The sequence below is a fragment of the Bufo bufo genome, chromosome 2, assembly GCF_905171765.1.
Source record: "Bufo bufo chromosome 2, aBufBuf1.1, whole genome shotgun sequence".
Lineage (NCBI taxonomy): Eukaryota > Metazoa > Chordata > Amphibia > Anura > Bufonidae > Bufo > Bufo bufo.
In genome coordinates, this window is record NC_053390.1 from 172,317,591 (window position 1) to 172,338,591 (window position 21,001).

Below are 21,001 nucleotides of genomic sequence, written 5' to 3' on the forward strand. Positions count from 1 at the left end.
AAGCAATTTCAGTCTGGTTTTTTAACTCATTCAAGAAGAATACACCTACAGTTACTAACCGATAGCATCAGTAATTTAATTTATCTAAAATATTGGTACCATTGGTTAATGTTTACTTTAGTGACTGTCAAATAGCCTGTATGTACTGCCCTCCCATCGTATTTCCCTCTGGTATATTACTGAAATTCCAGAGGGAAACTCATGATGAAACTAGTCCCATATTTTACTATAGGAGCCGTTTTGTGTCCAGTGGCATGAAGTTACCAAAAATTCGATTTGGCTGCTTCTCCGAATTTAACAAAGAAATTCGATTAATTACAAATTACTTTATCACATAGCTCCTTCCATTGTATGTAGCGGGCACAATGACGGGAAATGGTGATCACGCCGGCCCCCTCCTCCCAGTCATTGAACCCCTCAGATGCTGCGTTCATCGCTGAGCCTGGCATCTAACATTAATATTGAGGCCTTTCAGGGGTTAATAAGTGGTAAGAAAAAATATATATATACTCACCTCATCCATGTGCTCACGGAGAGGCTGTCGCGGCCATCTTAATTGGAGAAACTATGCAGAAGCAGCCTCCATAAAGTATTACTGAGCACGGCTTGAGTAACTAGTGGATGAGCAGTGCCATGCACAATGTTACTATATGGAGGCTGCTGATGGACGGGTCTGGTCATGTTCCTTTCTATCAGCAGCCATACTAGGGAGGGATAGTTATTTTTAGGCCTGTTTTACACTGTCATTATTAGTTCCAGCAGAGAACAGTCCGCTAGAGAACTCTGGATTCAGCATTGCCGGATGTAACCGGAATGTCTGCCAGCCTAATTGACTATAATGGGATTCGGTGGATAGCCAGCCGATATGCAGCAAATTTGCCGGGATTCAGTCAGACAAAAAACGCTGCATGCACATGGAGCTGCTGTGCATGTGTTCCTATGTGCACTCCCACAGTCCAGGCAACTACACAGGCTGGCACCCAATATAAGAAATGTATAATGCAATGAAAAAATTAATCAAGCCAGTAAAGGAGGCAACATGGATAATTACAATACATTGGTACAGGTAAGTGTCTACATGATAAATGCCATTTACTGAGGTGAGACAATCCCTTTAAGCATTATTATTATTATTGCTAATCTTTTTTTTGCTAAATGAAAACAAGTCTGTCAATTAACCCCATTACTTTCTATGGGAATATAAATGCCAAAATATTTCATCCACATGAATACTAGACAATATGAATGAACAGTTCTACAGAAAAGATCTGTCCCTGCATCCAGAAAGTACAATAAGATAAACAATTTATAAAAGTAAGATCTTAACAAACTCACTGGAGAAAACGATCCATAATGAGTCCATTAGTCATGGAGTGGACACAGACAGCTTGGGACATCCCTTGCTATGCTAGTTCGAGTGTGAGGTGCTCGTCATATAACTTCTTTCTAGCAAGTCCTTTAATAGCGTAGCAGTTCCTCTGGTGGATTGTAATGTATACTGTAGTAATTTTCAATCTAGTCAGCAGAAGAGAGCTTGGTTTTCTTTTTAGCTAGAGATAGGCCCCTTTGTCTACAGGACTTGTGCTACAACCGCCCTAATCAATCACAGAGCCAATTTCCCTCCACTTTTGACAACCTACCATCTCTTGTCTAGATATTTTTAAGAAAAGTAATTTAACAGACTACACGTAAGCCACAACCAAATTTAGAACAGTCTTTTTATTACCTTATGTAATAAAGATTTTTTTTTTTCATTTTTGTACAACATACATTAATTTGTGTATCAGATGTTAAGGGATATGAAGATGAAGAAAAAATTTGGTGACATCACAATATCTTACAACAATACACAATTAGGAGTCTGAATTTGTTCAATTTCTCGGTGTATAGCAAGGGTGGATAGCAAAGGCACACATAGGTTTATGTAAAACAAGATAAAATCTGATTAAAATAAATCCAATGATAGAAGGAAAAAATAGACACTTGTGTTAAAAAATAAAACTATGTTCAAATGTTTCCATCAGTGTAAGCTTTGGGGAAAAATTAGTATATTCCTTCATTTTTTGGTAAATACCAATTCCATTAAAAAAAAAATGTTTTGCCTAGATAAATTTACATGTATATTAATTAGCATACTTTTAATGTTATCTATAAGGACCTTTTAAAATGTGGCCTAGTTTAGTCATACAATAGGCGTGGCCAGTTGTCTAGGCATTTAAGGTTTTTGTAATAAGTTTTTGTTTACAATCCAAATAAATGTTAATCTTCGATTTTGTCATATACCAGCTTAAAAGATTATTTAGTAGTGGGGAGACAGAGCGGATGAAGAACGAGTAACCCGATAGCTCGCCTGGTGGATTTTACTGTGAACAGCTTTTTGCTGCTTGCTATGTACTGTAAAACATAGAACTCCAGAAGCCAAACCATTTTGTTAAAAAACAATACAAAAAACTCCATTTTTTTTTTTGTATGTTAATAAAATGATGTATGCTTATGGTTTTACTTGCTGGCCTTATTCTTGATTCTATAAAAGTGCAGCATACTATCACATTTGCTTTTCCTACCATATATATTTCTTGATGCTTTCTTTCTTAAATCCATGTATGAAGCCTAACCTACCTTATACAGTATACACATACAGTAATATCACATTCCGATTCTTCAGTCATTAAGATACCATAATGTTATCCATTTATTACAGTAATTGCTACCTTTTTCTACATTATCACATTAATCTAGCTTTTTCTTGGTCCTTATTTCTTTCCTAATGCTTTGTAGCATGCATAAAGATGACTCCCCCCCACCACCACTACACTAGGGCAGCTGGGTAAACAAATTGCCTAGGAACTGAAATATATCTCTGGCACATTGAGGATCATCAATAAAATGTTCCAGTAGTTAAACAGGAATAAATACAATTAAAGTGAATATAACATGCTGAAGATTATGTAAACAGAGTCATAACAGCCTGATGGACATTAAAGGAACTTCAGGAAACAGAACGTACACATTGTTAATCCAGATAAGGAAAATGGAATGATATGCAACCACCCTTGTTATACACAATGTTCTAAACCATCTTGATTTTCTAAAAATCACACCCTAATGGGACTTAAAGTAACTCTTTCCAGTCAATAAAAAATAAAATCTGAAAAAATAGGTATAAAAGCCAACACAAAAGCATTCTCTCAGGTAAAAAAAAGAAAAAGAAGAAAAATACAAGATCTCCAAAGTATGATGATGTTAAAGGATCTTAATATACCCAGACACTAATCAAAGGGGGAAAAAAATCACCAAAAGGGATTTTTTTCCAAGTAATTTCCTTCAGGATTTCCCTATTCTAGCAGTATTCGATTATAGCAGGAGCCAGCCCGCATTAAACTATTTAACTTCATTTCAGACTGTACATTTATACTGTGAGTGTGGTTAGGACGCTTCTTAACGGAAGGCAGCTAGTCGCATTCCGCATTACATCCAGTGTGCACACTAGACATGAAGACACTACATTAGTTGATGCATTATATCGCCATACTGAAATGATATGATAGTGTAGAAGGGAGAAGATTGAGAAAGGAAGATGCCACCCACAATAGTGGACATGCTGTCAGCATGATACAAGGGTGGACTGAGGACAAAATTGGCACATCCAGAATGATCAGATGAATTACCAGCTGCAGTTTTCTTTTAGGGATGATGGAGTTTTGTATTACCTCTACATTCTTCTCCAAATTACCATGGTATAACCTCCAACATACCCAGCAACTACTACAAGCACTGGTCAGGAAAAGGGGGGTATGGGTAAATAAATATCTGTAACTGTCAGGAGAAGGATTGGGAACTACAACTCACAAGTACACAGAACTCGGGGTGTAAGGCACAAATTTACATGTGGAAGAGAAGGTTATTCACAGATAGAGTCTTCTCATAAACAACCTGTGAGATCAGTCTTTGAATGGTTTAAAAGCTGGCAGATTACTCATACTTCACACCATTGGTGGATTTCAGTTGTTGACTTACATGCAACATGAAATAGGATGGCACACCACAAAATAGTGCCTTCACAGAAAATAGTCACTACTGACAAGGCAATGTTGACAGCAATGGTATATGCAAAGGAGTGCATAATAAGTCACAAAGAGGATTTTACAGATCCTACTTGAAGTAAAATTAAAATTAGATTCTGGCTTGTGAAAAAAAAATCAAAGGCCCAGCCAGTGATTTATTCCAACGAATCAATATGCCTCTTTTAATCCTGTCCGGTCTAGATGGTTCTGTAACATACTCTTAAACAGTAAGTCACAAACCCCTTCCTGGATGTGAAAGAGTTAGATTTTTGAAAAATGGTGATGAAAAAGAAGGAATGGAAATTGAGAGTAAAACATAATCCAAACACAAATTTTAGAATGCCAGCTCAAAATTATTTTCCTCTGACAGTTTATTGGAAAAAATAATAATAAAATAACTCAACTACTCCAGTTAGCAGTGTCATGTTAAATAAGAATCATAAGTTCGTTGTCATTTATTTCTTTATTTTTGTCCACAAAGCTGCTCAGAAGGTGATTTGCAGGACAGTCATTTCCTTAGGAAAGACAAAATGAACAATAAATAATTGAAGTTACTATTGTTAACTGGTCACATGTTATTCATTAAAGAAGAGTAGCAGAGATCGAGAATAGCTGTGCCCAGTTTTTCGTCCATCTGCTAATCAAGTGGCTGTAACACTGATGGGCATTTCACAGTATCTGCTTGTAGTAAACGTCCGCCATTATTAAGTATGCGTTAGATCATCTGAAGTCATGCGTCTAGTTCTCCTTCTTGTTGTCTGTTACTCTTCTACCCTCCACCTTGGAGTCCAGGAGGAATTTCAGGAAGTAACGTTCAACATTCAACTTTGTGCTTTTGGCTCATGAGATGTGATGTTCTGGGATAATGTCATTAACAGTGAAAACTGTTTAGATTGTGTGCAAGTCCTGCAGTTGCAAACATAAACCATACATCACATAATTTCATAAGAAAATATCTCACTTTCCTTTCCAAAGAGTCCTTAGCTTAACAATAGCCTTCTTGGAAATTGAAGTTTATTGATGAAGTTGCAGTACACTGGCTCAAAATGGCAAATTCTTTTCAGCTGGTATTCTGCTCCAATTATGTACATGCATCATTGGGCATAAGAGATGATGAAAATGAAGGTTTGGGTGGTACATCTGGCTTTAAAGAGGGAGTACGTTTCACCCCTGACCTGGGCAGTGAGTTATAGGCATTGATACTAGGTTGCCTAGTAAGAGTCACTGTCTGCCCTTGGGCAGCATTGAAATGTATAGAGTCTACTCTTTGAGGAGCAGGAGGAGGGTTATCCCCTCTACCAATACTCTGATGTCTGGAGAGATGAGAAGAGTTTGATGAATTAGTATTGTTTCTTTTGAGGGTTGATGACTGATGAGTTCTTGTGAGTGAGTTTGTAGGGTAGTTTCTCTTGTATTCCACACTGTATGCTGAAGCATGCATGTCAATGCGCTTGCCCATTCCATTCTGTGACATTGAAGAACTTGGAGGACCTAAAGAAGCCTCTCTTTGTGGCACCTTTGGAGGTATGCTATCTAAACTGTCCACCAAGTTGACACCATGATTAGGACTTTTACTAGCAAGATGTTCTTTAATTGTTTTGTACTCCAGAGTGGAGTTCTGGTTTTCAATAGAAATTTGTGCCACCTCTGTTAGTTTTGGCTGGTCTACATAATCATGTTGGTAACCTTGCTGTGTTATTGGCAGTACTACTACACTTGGAATGTGGCTCGGGGATGCACGAAGAGGCAAATCAGTGGGTATAACTGGTGACGGCATAGGTGGTATGTCTTTTGTACAGGCATTGATAATGTTTTGGTTTCTTTCCCAGTCTCTGCTACCCCTGCTAGGCTTTCTCTTCTGTTGTAAAGTTGGTGTGGACTCAGGAGTTGGTAATGCTGCCAAATCAAGGTGATGTTGTTCAGCTTTAATTAACATCTTAGCGGTTGTACTTGGTGTGGCAAGTTTTCCATTATGCATTAATGGTGTAAGAATAGCCTCTGGCTTAGGCTCCTTGCCCTGACCATCACCGAAGAGCCCACTTAACTTGCTAACACTTGCCATTGATCCTCGACGTGAATGACTCAGGTCTTTGTCCTTCCTCTGGACTACATCCACATCTCTTCTACGATGGTCACAGATACAGTACACAATAATTCCAGAGAAGACAGCACCCATGACAAAAGCTAGAATTACAGCAATGGCCAAGAGTGTGACAGGAACAAGTTGATCATGACCTTTCAGATAACTTTCACGAATAATTCCTGCAATAAATAGAAAAAAAGAGTATGTTAATAAAATATACCTGTGATATTGACCACTTTTATTTTGTTCTGCAAAGTGCTTATAGATAATTAATATATATTTTACTTATTTGCAATCTAAATAAAAAAAAAATGAACATGTGAATATGTTCTTCCTCTTACAATATCTACCTATTTAATGTAATAAACATATATATTGGGGGTCAGCAATGGTGAGGACCAAATTCAATTCACATTTCTAATCATGAAAAATGCACTGCAACTACACATATGTTGGCCAATCATCTACACAGCAGAGAAAATGAATGTGTCATATTGTCATGTTTCATTAACTAAAGAAAAAATAACATATACTATTCCAAGTGCCATAACAGTGACCTGGGGAGAATTTCATGTACCAAATTTAATCCTGACAGCATTGTAATTTATGTAATGAATTATGTACAGTATATAAATTGTCATACATTGTCAAAATAACCATTTATGTCAGAATTACTGCAGAGTTTATAGTGGGCTATAGGTAATTGGATTATTTTGTACATGAATAAACATAACACTAATAATAATGAATAGCTATATTGTGATTGTATATAAGTAATATAAATGCACACTATATCACTATATATAAACTATAAAGCCGACTACCAGATGCTATTGCTTCTAAAACTAATTAAACATAGATTAAATAATTATAGATTATGATGATTTCTAAGCAACATTTGAGACCATATTTAGGCCAAATACTTTTCACTTCAAATATCATTATGTTTTGATGGGTAAACATCTCATTGGTGATTATGAAATAACATTGTCATCTATAACTAATGAGAGAATGTGACCGGAAACATTATGATACTATAGATTGATGGATCACTTGAAATTTCGCTCATAAAAATATGGAAATACCCTTACAATCTATAGTGTTCTAGTGGATTATGATGCACAGAAAAATGGCTGTACTGCACTGCCATAATTTTGGGGTAATGGTGTTGGCGAATAATTTATGGTATTTCTATGCTAAATTGTGCATATGGCCTGCACAGTAGACAGACTCGACATAATAGAAGTATAGGATATATACATATAACAAGAAAAATTTTGAAAAAAATTACAAACTCATATAAATGGAATTTAATCATGAAAACATGATTGCGTACTGGGATTAAGAAAAATATGAAAAAAATATATTTGCAATAATTTGATCATTCTAAAGTGATTTGTTTCCCGGAGTGATTATTTTGTCCATTATTGTGTGACATAAATTTGATTATATAGTTTTTCATTCAAAAGGTGCCCATACACTTTCTGATAGCTGATGGATGCTCATTCAGCCGACAGCTGCCCAGATTGGTTGAGCTTGTATGTGTTTTCAATGGGCGAGGAGAGAAGAAAGACACTACCAGACACCTCTGGTTGTGACTTATCTTCTGGGAGAACAAAAGGATTGGATAAAAAAAAAAAAAATCTATTTTCCTGATCCTCCTCTCCCTCAAACATCATGTATCTGAAATGAGTTGGGAGCTCCCCATACACATTAGATTGTTGGCAGTCCCGTCAAAAATGTCGAGTTTGACCAACAATATGCTGTTTATGAGGCCCTTAAGGCATGATTTTGATTTATACAAAATGATAATTGGATGTCCTGACAACTTGGTAGACTTTGGTCTGGGTAAAGGCATATTATGCTATACTGATAAAAGGAAAAGCATGGCAATCAAGGTGAACAGAATGACACATTTTCTTCACTGCCTAGGGAATGTTCAGATCTAATGGATCCAATCATTATGATTACATGTAGCCATGATCTATACCATCCTACATTCTTGGTCAGTCAGTGTGCATATGTTTTTCTCATCAGGATTCTCATCCACAAAAAGCCATTTAAGTAAAAAAAAAAAACAACAACAACATTTTCAAAGAAGGAGGCAATAATGTGCTCAATCTCCTAGACATTTTTTAGATACTTCTTTTTTTTTGGTTGTTCTTGATTGATATCAATGAGGGTCCTAATAGCAGTACAATAAAAATATGACTTCTGGAATGTGTTAAGTGGCTCTTATGGTTTAAAATGATGTGTTCAACCCTGATCCTAATCAAGACTGTAGTGTTATATTGCTTTTCTAATAAAAAAAAAAGCTACAAAATCTACAGGTTGAAAACTAAAACAGAACACCATAGTTAAATTAAAAAAATATCCATAAAGCACTGTGGAATATGCTGGAGCTATGTAATAAATAATGCGTAGGAGTATTTTAACTTAAAGGGAACCTGTCACCTGGATTTTGGGTATAGAGCTGAGGACATGGGTTGCTAGATGGCCGCTAGCACATCCGCAATATCCAGTCCCCATAGCTCTGTGTGCTTTTATTGTGTAAAAAAAACAATTTTATACATATGCAAATTAACCTGAGATGAGTCAGAGCTTAAAAATATGACTCACACAAGTAAGATATGACTCTTTTATGTTAATTTGCATATGTATCAAATCAGGTTTTTTTACACAATAAAACCACAGAGAGCTATGGGGACTGGATATTGCGGATGTGCTAGTGGCCATCTAGCAACCCATGTCCTCAGCTCTATACCCAAAATCCCGGTGACAGGTTCCCTTTAAAGGGGTTGTCCTATCTTATAGGATATGGCACAAATGTCAGATAGGTGTGGGTCCAACGAACCTAGGTGTACACAAACCTATCTCAAGAATGGGACCGCCAAAGTGAAAAGGGGCTCACTTCACAAGCACTCTGCATTGACTTCTATAGGAGCTCCAAAAACACCAGCTCTGCTATTTCCAGAACTCTCATGAAGAGGAAATTCAGAGGTGGCCGTCTTGCATGACATGCACACCAGTCACTTCTATGCTACCAATGTGTGAGATGGGCCAACCCCTTTAAATATATTTGATCTTTGTAATGAATTGTTATATAAATTATTAATGATGAATGTTAATGATCCTTTTATGAATTTGCATTTACTACACATCTATCTACAAGACATTAAATTTGGTAAAATATATGAATAGCGAGTAGTGTCCTGAAACTTAGGTGAGATGATTTAGGTTAATAGTTATAGTAAAAACTACAAATAAACCTAAAGTACAAGTTTAGCCAATAAAATAAACTACTTATGCCATTCACAAACATTTTTTATTTATTCAGTTCAAATGAGTTACCTTATATGAAACTCATGCTAATTCACCATAAGTTATAGACAATTGTTATAGGTTCTATAAAGATCTTTTTTGGTGTTCTCAAATGGACCCAGTCCCCAATGTACAAGTAAATATACTCTGTGAACAAAGCCTTATCTTGACGATTGACTTTTTCTATTTATTTGTGAATGATATTAGTAGCAGTTTAATATGAACCACTTGTATCTTAGGTTTACAAAATCTACAATATAACCCTGTATAAAAGATAGAAAATCATAAAAACTAAAATGAAACATTTACAGTAAAATAACAAAATGGTTTGCAGTACCCACCTAATATTTCTGTGTTAGCGTTATTTGTGTGTACGGTCCCCCTTTTCTCTATGGAAAGTAGTAATGGAACAATGGAGCCACAAGAGTCTACAAGTCATATCCTGTAGACTTCTTTCACATTTGCGGTTAGATGCAAAAAAGCTGCATTTTTAAAAGAAATTGTTCGCGTGGACGTTATAAAGAAAAAGGTCTCAGTGCCAGTTGAAAAGAACGCTTAGGACGGTCCAACGTACCAGTGGATAATAGGAGCGAGTGCCTTTAATGGACTAATCAGATTTAATTAGGTGCATTTAGGTTAAAAAGTTTAGCTTTCAAAAAAGACAGTTATAAAGATAGAAAAAATAGGAATAGAAGATATGGAAAAGTTGGTGAAACTAGGAGCGGTTGAAACTTGCACTTCTATTCATGTGCAGGAGTCCAATGTTTTGAAACAGAAAACGAACACACCCAAATACACCTGGAATGTTATTATTTATTTTGCATTTTTAATTTTCTTATTTTTTTATTATAGATATATAAAAAAAGAAAACAAAAAGTATTTCCTTGTGATTTGGGAAAACATCTGGGTAGAGTTGGGTGTGACTTAAAATGTTTGAATTTTAAAGTAATCCTGAGAGGCATGTTCATATGTGAAATACATAAATAAGTCATAAGAAACCTGCCAATTTTGTAAGAAACCTGCCAAGACTTTATTTTTATTTTTTCTGCCAAAAAACAATATCAGATGATTCAGGGAATTAATTTACCGAAGAATACAAAAACAAGATCATCTATGACAAAACATCCTGACTGACCAGATGAGATAAAAAAGGAGCGTAAGCTCGGCTCTAATTCTATCGCAGCATGTTACATCAGTCACTGCTGCTGTTATTTTGTACAATCTTAAGTGAAGAGCACAACCCGTGAGAAAATGAAAAATAAGAGCTGATCAAATCTTATAAAACCATTTGACAATAGAGTTTAGCAATATCCCATACCGGAACGTTTCTTTAGGGGGTGCAGAGGTTGAAGTCACCAATGCACTGGAACTTAAAAAGAGTCGAAAAAAGGTTTCTCTTCCTGATATTAGGAGACCAGTACTGTAAGTGATGTGTTATTATTGGTGTGCCCTAGAACATCAAGTAATTCCTTGAATGTAATGTAAAATAATGTAAGTAGCATGTCAATGCAGCTCTTTATCTACGCTGATGAGCAGTCAGCTATTGGGAAAGAACAGTCCCTTCCCAATAATTGCCACTCAGTCAGGCAGTGTAAATCAACCTTTATTGTTCACCCTGATTTGTTTTGAGTATTAAAACCTACTGCTAACCCCAGTAAGATTGGCATGACATCTCTATGATTCCTATAAAGCTTTGCTTCAAACTATAATTCAAACAATAGCCTTATATGACTGAGTTCATAAAATAAAGTCTGAGCGCTCTTAGCAATTTGTAAGACACCCCCTAATCTTATCCTTCAAGGGGGTATCAGAATGTATTCTATTGATCATGCCTGTTATACTGTACATGATTGATGTGTCAGTCACTACATAGCATAGATATGATAAATAGAGATTTGTGTGAAGCTACGCAAGTGGCCAGTGGCCTCCTGGAGGTTGACAAAAGCCCTTTTGTGTCTGGTATACATTCATATACAAATACACATTCCATTCATTGAAATAGGTTGAATCCCTATGTCACAAGTACCATTTCAACATAGGGCTTCTTTTTAAAGATTCAAATTAGCTACAGTGATTTCTTTTTAGACCTGGCAGTGCTATGACACTGAAAGACAAGACGTGCATTTGTCTGTGACTGTGGCTACATCATTATTGGAACTGTGTGACTGGAGTAGACACTCCGCACAATGCTAATCATCTTGGGAAAAAAATATTGAATGTCGATCGACTGACAGGTAAGGTTGGTCACAGACATGTAGTAATTGTCAGGTGAAAACTTTACCAACAAGGGAATTTAGTAAGCATGTTTTCCTATGCGGACCAAGTTAATGTGGGAAACTGCACAGTAAAAAATATACAACACCAATATAAGAGCACTGGCCCTAAAGTAATGGCTGTGAGGTAGCTACAAACCAGATAACCCCTAAAAATACACTACACAGCTACTAATAGTAGAAAGCAAGTTTATTGTACAATTACCAAATATAATAAAATAAATGTATATGTGGCTATACAGACACAGGGCAAAAAACAAGGACTACATAAACTTTGTCATATAATTGCAGATAATACCAAAACTTTTATTTATAATCACAATAAAATAAAATTACAACTTGGATAAAGCATCCTAATTGGTGCGTAGAAAGAATTAGCTTTCTACGCACCAATTAGGATGCTTTATCCAAGTTGTAATTTAATTTTATTGTGATTATAAATAAAAGTTAAGTTTTAGGTCCTTGCCCTCAGTGATACATTATATACATTAGCAAGGATCATTTGCCAATATACCTTCAGTGATTACAGATAATACCAAACACTCCCAGGCTAAATGCAAGAGAGAATCTCACTATACAGGTATATAAAGTGCACAGTGCATAAGGGAGAGAGTAACCAAGGGACAATTAACTGCTATTTGTATACAGACCAGTGTAGTCCAGGCCCCGACGCGCGTTTCGCTGTCGCTTTCTCAAGGGGTACCTTGGTTACTCTCTCCCTTATGCACTGTGCACTTTATTATACCTGTATAGTGAGATTCTCTCTTGCAGGTAGCCTGGGAGTGTTTGGGATTATCTGCAATTATTTATTCACAAAGTTTATATAGCCAAATATACATGTATTTTATCATATTTGGTAATTGTACAATAAACTTGTTTTCAACTATTAGTAGCTGTGTAGTGTATTTTTAGGGGTTATCTACAGTAAAAAATATAACAACAAATTGTAATGTCCAACTTTTTCCCTAAAGAACATCTCGCAATGATATGTAAAAGTCAAGATTGTGAAGCCAATAAAATACAAATAAAGTAAATAATATCCATCTCTCACATACATATAGCCCACTCTAACCACCACCCAAATCAAAATAACCAAAGCCTATTTAAAGGGGATGTGTCCTTAAAAACTGACCTATTTTTTAAATCATGTTTTTATGTCAAACATATTTTTAGATTTTTTTATTTATTTTCCATGCCACTATATACACTCACCTAAAGAATTATTTGAACACCATACTAATACGGTGTTGGACCCCCTTTTGCCTTCAGAACTGCCTTAATTCTACGTGGCATTGATTCAACAAGGTGCTGATAGCATTCTTTAGAAATGTTGGCCCATATTGATAGGATAGCATCTTGCAGTTGATGGAGATTTGAGGGATGCACATCCAGGGCACGAAGCTCCCGTTCCACCACATCCCAAAGATGCTCTATTGGGTTGAGATCTGGTGACTGTGGGGGCCATTTTAGTACAGTGAACTCATTGTCATGTTCAAGAAACCAATTTGAAATAATTTGAGCTTTGTGACATGGTGCATTATCCTGCTGGAAGTACCCATCAGAGGATGGATACATGTTCTCATTCTGTTTACGCCAAATTCGGACTCTACCATTTGAATGTCTCAACAGAAATCTAGACTCATCAGACCAGGCAACATTTTTCCAGTCTTCAACAGTCCAATTTTGGTGAGCTCGTGCAAATTGTAGCCTCTTTTTCCTATTTGTAGTGGAGATGAGTGGTACCCGGTGGGGTCTTCTGCTGTTGTAGCCCATCCGCCTCAAGGTTATGCCTGTTGTGGCTTCACAAATGCTTTGCTGCATACCTCGGTTGTAACGAGTGGTTATTTCAGTCAACGTTGGTCTTCTATCAGCTTGAATCAGTCGGCCCATTCTCCTCTGACCTCTAGCATCCACAAGGCATTTTTGCCCACAGGACTGCCGCATACTGGATGTTTTTCCCTTTTCACACCATTCTTTGTAAACCCTAGAAATGGTTGTGCGTGAAAATCCCAGTAACTGAGCAGATTGTGAAATACTCAGACCGGCCCGTCTGGCACCAACAACCATGCCACGTTCAAAATTGCTTAAATCACCTTTCTTTCCCATTCTGACATTCAGTTTGGAGTTCAGGAGATTGTCTTGACCAGGACCACACCCCTAAATGCATTGAAGAAACTGCCATGTGATTGGTTGACTAGATAATTGCATTAATGAGAAAAAGAACAGGTGTTCCTAATAATTCTTTAGGTGAGTGTATATATATCTTAAAAATGTATACAATTCAGAAATGTTTTGCACTGGCCACTTTACCTCATAATGGGTCAAAATGTAATGTTCTTTACATGTAGCTTTTCAGTAGCCATTGCATTATCATCACAGAAAGACTAACAATGACACAGATAACACAGGATCCACCATTCACAAAAGGTGTTATCACAGCTTATCTACTCCCGCCTAAACTCTGCATAGGTCACAGAGCATGCCTAGAAAACTCTACCATAGTAGTCAATGAGGTCACCTCCAAACTATTGTTGCCCATGTGGCTGCTCTCAAAGAACAGGGAGTCTTGACGCATTTTAAGTCTACTAGCTTAAAAAATTAGTTTGGTAGACCAATAAATAAAAATAGATATTTTTGTTGATGCCATGCCATGCTTTTATTGCCACTTGATTCCATTAGACCTTTTCCTGTAAGCATCTTGCATGACCTGGTGAATAGAGATGGCCTTGCGGTTCGCCCGGCAGTCGTTTCGCAGCGAACTTTGCGTATTCGCGATTCGCCGAACATGCGAACATATGGAGATATTTGCGCCCCACCATATTTTTTTACATTGTGAAGAACTTTGACCCATGACACATCCATCAGGGGGTACAGGACAGCCAATTGAGATGTTTCAGCACATGGACATACCCCCTACCTTATAAATAAACCTGATCTGGCCGCCATTTTATATTCAGTGTTTTGCCAGTGTAGGGAGAGGTTGCTGTGTGGAGCAGGGACAGGCTGTTAGGGACACCAAATGCTAGCTAATAGGGCCACAAAAGTCCTTTTAAAGACTGGTATAGGTGTGATACACAGAGGGGTCCGATATACTTATAATATACTTTTATAATGAGTCAAAAACACATAGATCTATATAGTGATCACCTGGAAGTCAGGGGCCTAGGGGCTTACTAGGGCCATTTTTATATAGGGTAAGGTTCCAGACAGGGTCGCTCTTATCAGGGCGGGTGGTCTGTGGTTAGGCTATCAGGGCCAGAATAGCACCCCCCTGTAGGGCAATATCAGGGACAGTTCTTTGCCCACCCTGTCCTTCAATACCACATCATCATCTAGCCAACGGATAGATGTTTTTTGCTTTCCCTCCTGGATTCATCGATGTGCACTGGAACCCCCCGGATTGTGGTAGGACATATGGTTTCTGATTTGGTGCCACCGAGCAACTGATTTAGTGCCGCCGAGCACTTGTTATTGCCTACCACATCTATGCTTTTTGCTTAACTTTAATAACTTATTTTCATTTTGAGGGATATCTTTTCCATTCACACATCCGCAAAATGGGTCCGCATCCGTTCCACAAATTTGCGGAACGGGTGCAGACCCATTCATTTTCAATGGGGCCGGAATGTGCTGTCCTCATCCGCCTTTGCGAATCCGCACTTCCGCATCCGTGCTTCCGTTTCTGCAAAATAATAGAACATGCCCTATTCTTGTCCACAATTGCAGACAAGATTAGGCATTTTATATAATAGTGCCGGCGATGTGCGGTCCGCAAATTACGGAATGCACATTGCCAGTGTCCGTGTTCTGCGGATCCGCAAAACACTTATGGACGTGTGAATGGACCCTCATAGTAACATTATTAAAGGTAACGTTTTATCTTTAAGTATATTCTAATAGATTGCCTTCCTTGTACAATGTTATAATATACTTTCTATGTTAGAAAGTATACTATAGTGCATTTGTATTGTGCGGCAGTTGTGTGCGGTTCTGCTGCGATACTGCGGGTATATAGAGGGACAATTATTATTGGAACAAATAATTTCTACTGGTCTGATATACCAGTCGCCCCACCAAAAAAACTGAGTGAAGCGGGGTGTTATATACCAGTATACTTTCTTTATAGTGCATTTGGGTACTGTATAGTGCATTTGCGCATGCGCGTACGCAAAAATTATATTGCCAATATTTTGCATTGAAAAAATTAATGAATGGAGATCACAAATTCGAATAATACATCTGGTATGTCACTGTCCATGTTGTGGGACTATTTGTGCACTTCTAGTAATTATTTCTTGGCTGCAAATATGAGCTGAATGTTTTTAAGGTTCACCTGCCATTAAAGTGAATGGGACCCGGTGCAAACTTGCGGTTCGCGAACATTTGATCGCGTTCGCGAACATTTGATCGCGTTCGCGAACCGTCCCGGCAGATGTATGTCCATCACTACTGGTGAATAGTTACCACTTCAGTTGTGTAAATGTCTATTGCTAAAAAAATCTATGCTGTAAACATAATAATAAACATGAATAAAAGGGAAACTTTGACAGCTCTCTTAAAGAAATTGCAGGCCTTGATGCAGTCTATGGGCGGAGGTTCGAACAACAAATATAACAATCGTTAAATCTCAGTTCTAAAACTGAGAATACTCAGGTTAAAATAACATAGTATCAGATGGATATAAGCTAAATGCCGAAGAGTGAATTTACTGCTAAACCATGGCATTGTACTGTAAAATTTCACAGTGGTGTGTTAATGATCTGAGGGTTAAGAAGATATACAGTCCTAAAGAGGCTACTCGGGTGGCCACTGAATTCAAACACTAGTTAAGAAACTAGCTGATTTTATACCTTGTTTAATACGCTATGAGCGAGAGCATCCAGTCAAAAATGTGCTGAGGTTGCCGAAGTCTTGACAAATGAATGCGCTCAACTGTGCACTGCTCGGGTTCTGCACATTTTGTGTGCATGTACATAGGGACACATCATAGCATTGTGATTATTTGGGAGATTGTAAAAGAAAGCTCCGGTATTATTAGGATTCTGAGCAAGGAAGTATCATCTCCCTGATGCGAATGCTGAAAAACCCTGCAGTTCGGTGAAAGAATGCAAAAAACAGGTCAACTCCCTCTTAAAAGCATTAATCATTAACAACAGGGGACAGTTACTTGGCGCTAACACAATGTTCTGGTTGCACAAAGCCAAACCTTTCTAACTATATAGATTGATATATCAGTAAGAAAAGGAGATTGATAGTTAAACTGCAGATTGATCCTACATAAAAGAACTCTGTGTAATAGTCCAAATCCGATTACACCAATATGTATCATTTCGCAGCGCAGCAATATTCGTAGTTTATTTCAAGTAGAACCTACAAACATAAAAGCAGCTATTTTGTATGACCTGTATGCCAATAATTTGTATAGCTGTATTGTAGGAAAAGGGTAGTCTGATGCAGAGCCCAAGGCTAGTTTCACACTAGCACTTTTTACATTCAGCAGACTGTTCCAGCAAGGAAAAGCCTACCAGCTCTCTCTGTATCCGGCATTGCCAGAAGCTACAATAACTATAATGGGGACAAGCGGAGATCTGTCCGCAATATGGCAAATATGCCAAATACCCTTTGTTCAGCCGATTGTCTGCATATTTGCTAGGTTGAGGCTGGATCTCTGCCGGTCCCCATTAGAGTTAATGGGGGCCAGACAGCAATGCTGTAGCTTACAGCAATACTGTATACAGAGAGCTGTAACAGATACAGAGATATGTAACCAGCACTAGTGTGAAACTAGCCTTAAATGGTGAGGGGAGCCTCAGCTCAGGTAACATATTTCTAGGACAGTGTCAAATCATGTGGGACTCAATAAAAGCAAGAGGCAGACTGACCGGCGGGTTACACTGATCCTAAAAGATGGGATAGAAATCAGGCCTTCCAGTCCATGGGCTGAGGAGTGTGATGTTATTAACTGGAACAAAGAGACAAACTCCTAGTTTTATTTTTGTGTGTCATCTTTTACATATAACTAGGGATGACTGAAGTTTTAAAAAAAGTGCATTGCCGAGTTTTACAAAAAAAATTCTATCTTGATTGAAGATCTAGCGCAAAATCTCACGTGGGCCAGCGTAGTGGCGTCATACATCACCGTGAACAAGATTTTGTGTGGGATTTTCATGAAACATGGCGCCGGTGGCCTCTTTGCGTTCAAATGGATGAGTTAAATATGATTTTTTACATTTCTACCGCCATTTCAGTGAAAATTGATTTGTTACCATGGAGCACGAGGAAATTCGGTTTTGCAGTGAATCAATTTTTTTCTGAAATTCAGATCGAAGTCCACTTTGTGATCTTTAATTCGCTCAACACTACATATAACCCTATCACTTAGCTGAAAATAATATTTTCTCTAAGGCATTTGTAGTGACTACAACACAGTTAGGCTAGGTTCACATCTGAGGTGGGACAGAATGAATTGGAAGAAAAAAAAACGAAATTTCACTGCAGATCTGGACCTAGCCTTAACATAATTGAAAATCAGTTCAGACAACCAGAGGATGAAAAATATACATAACAATAAAAAAAAAACTGTTGAATGATCTGCAGTTTGAAAATTTATTGTTGAGCATATAGTAATCATTTTTCGAAATTATTTTAATGCTTACTGCTGGACAGTATTAAACAGTTTGTGCAGTGCATGAATATCAGATCGGAGGGGGTCCACTTCAAAATTACCTGCGTGCCGTATCGCTTGTAGTGGTGGTGCAGTATAATTACAACTGCTCTCTCCATTCAATGAATGGGATGAGCAGTTGTAATTACACTGTGCCAACGTTGCAGAAGAGACCGTGTACAGGTGATTTTGAAGAGGAGGCAACACTTGCAGAAGCCCCACTACCTCTTCAAACAGCTGATGGGCAAGGGGCGGCAGGAGTCACACCCCGACGATCTGATATTGATGACCTATTCTGAGGATAGGCGATCAATAACCTAGCACTGCACAACCTGTTACGAATTGTGAATGATACAAGCAGCAACCTGATAGGTCAAGGCTGGACTATTATAATCATTCAGAAATAAGCAATTGGTAATACATGATTGGCCACAAATGAGTAAATGCTGCATAAAAATGCAGCAAAAAAATAATTGTCTGCATCATATTGCCCTGGGTAAATCAAGATGCTCTGTGCACAAAAAAAATGAAACTGTATGGGGATGAATGATCGTAGTAGCAATTGTTCATCCCCATGCAGAAGGGATGATTATATAATGTATGTAAATACAACTAATTGAGCGAGCAACGATCAGGAATTGAAAATTAATTCCTGATCATTGCCCTGTGTATTGGCCCTTATAAAATGGGCCTTTAAGAGGCTTTTAAGTAGTCCAATAATCGAGAGAACAAGTGTTCATAAGAACGCTTGCTCCTGATCATTGGCCCATGAAAACATGTTACTTGTTTTGCCAGGTGAGCACATCTTTTAAGAGGACCTATAAATCATTGTTGTCGGCAGCACAGTTGTTCATGGAAATAGAAGATCTACTGCCAACAATATGCAACCATATGGGAACCAATCGATACTAACTATCGTTCATCCCCCTTGCATTTTGCAGAAGTTTATGTAAAAAGCCCTTTAAAGGAGCACAGATCAACTTGTTATATCGTCAACCGATGCTCATCCCGAAGGCTGAAATGGGCCAGTGTAAAAGTAGGCTAAGTATATGGATTGTAAAGTTGTTGTCTCACTTCACTAAATGGAATTTATCATGTACACAAGGTTAAGGCAAGGCACTTACAAATGTATTGTGATTGTCCATGTTGCCTCCTTTTCTGGCTTAATTTTCCCATCACATTATACACTGCTCGTTTCCAGAGGTTACGACCAGTCCGCAATTCAGCAACGGTGGTCTATAGTAAAATGCACCTTTTTTCCTATAGTGTGCAAGCACAGCCACCACTGATGGATTGCAGGGTGGTCGTAACCATGGAAACAAGCTGTGTATAATGTGCTGAAAAATTTAATCACAATACATTAGCAGGTGCCTTGTATTAACTTTGTCTATATGATCAAGTGAGATGATAACCCCTTTAAGTGTGCGGTCTCAAGGACCGTAAAAGATCCATCAGAAGACCTTAAACACAGATTCTGGCATCTCGTTTGGAAACGCTGCCAACAGCTTATACACACTACATCGAAAGACTGATCAGAGGCAATCTTAGTTAACCATGATTCTCTGTGGCAAAGAAAATTGCCAGTGATAACGGTCTTTAAGAACATACAAATTGCATAAATGTATATTTAACACAGCCAAATGACAGTACAATTTGTCTGGAAAAAGTAAAGTATAATTTCCTTGAATCTGTACTCTACAGCGATATTATTCCAGAGAAATCCACTTTGTGTTGAGAAAATGGATGCAGTCATAAAGGCCAAATCAGGTGTAGCGATGAATGGGTTAGTCATCCTGGTGGTGTTTGTTCCACTTGAGCAACTTTTAAAGGGGTTGTTCAGGATTTTTTTTTTATGCTCCCTGCTCCCAGTTGGACCTGAAAAGAGAGCTAGCTGTAACTGCTCCCTGTCACTCCCTTTGGGGTCCGTGACTCCCTGTCTTCACTGAAACTTCTACCCCCACATGTAAACTTCCTCCATGGTCTGGGTCAAGTGCCCTGCTGCAGCCAATGAGTGCCTCAGTGGTGACTTATTCCCAAGTAGCATGTGACCCAGCAGTGACACACTGCTTGGGGACATGTCACTGCTGAGGTCAGTCATTGGCTGCAGCCAGTGGCGTACATAGAGAGGGCCCCATAGCAAGGATCAAACCAGGCCCCCCACACAGGTCAGAAGGGTTTCTGCCTAAACCCTTTTCAATGACTCTTGGGCCATGTTTCCACTGCTTCATTTGCTAAAAGTTGTTCCTGACCAAGTTTGCACCTCCGGTAGAAGAGGAGATAATCCCAACTTAGACTGGGCCCACTCTTGCCCTGGGCCTCATAGCAGTCGTATGGTCTGCCACTATGGTAGTTACGCCCCTGGCTGCAGCGGCACAAGTGACCCTGCCCATGCAAGAAGTTTACATGTTGGGACAGGAAGGGATGCCATGGAATCCAAATGGAGCGGCGGGGAGCAGATAAGTATAGCTTTCTTCACTGGATAATCCCCCTCTAAGATATAGTCACACATGGCAGAATTATATACATGTGAATGGGGTTTGTTACTGCAATATGTGTAGAGTCCTTCAAACCGCTTTCAGATATTTCGGACAATTAC

At 38.2% G+C, this 21,001-nt stretch overlaps 1 protein-coding gene across 6 annotated transcripts in view; it reads right to left on the reverse strand.

Annotated features, from left to right (window-relative positions):
* SEMA6A (semaphorin 6A) overlaps positions 1-21,001 on the reverse strand; it is a 219,565-nt gene that overhangs the window by 46,166 nt on the left and 152,398 nt on the right. For 3 of the 6 annotated variants that reach the window (XM_040421663.1, XM_040421660.1, XM_040421661.1), the window contains one exon: positions 1,736-6,326. The exons of the other annotated variants lie outside the window; for them this stretch is intronic. In XM_040421663.1, the coding sequence (XP_040277597.1) occupies positions 5,146-6,326 (1,181 nt within the window). In that variant the 3' untranslated portion in view covers positions 1,736-5,145. Of the gene's footprint in view, positions 1-1,735; positions 6,327-21,001 lie in introns of those variants that run through there. 6 annotated transcript variants of the gene reach the window in all.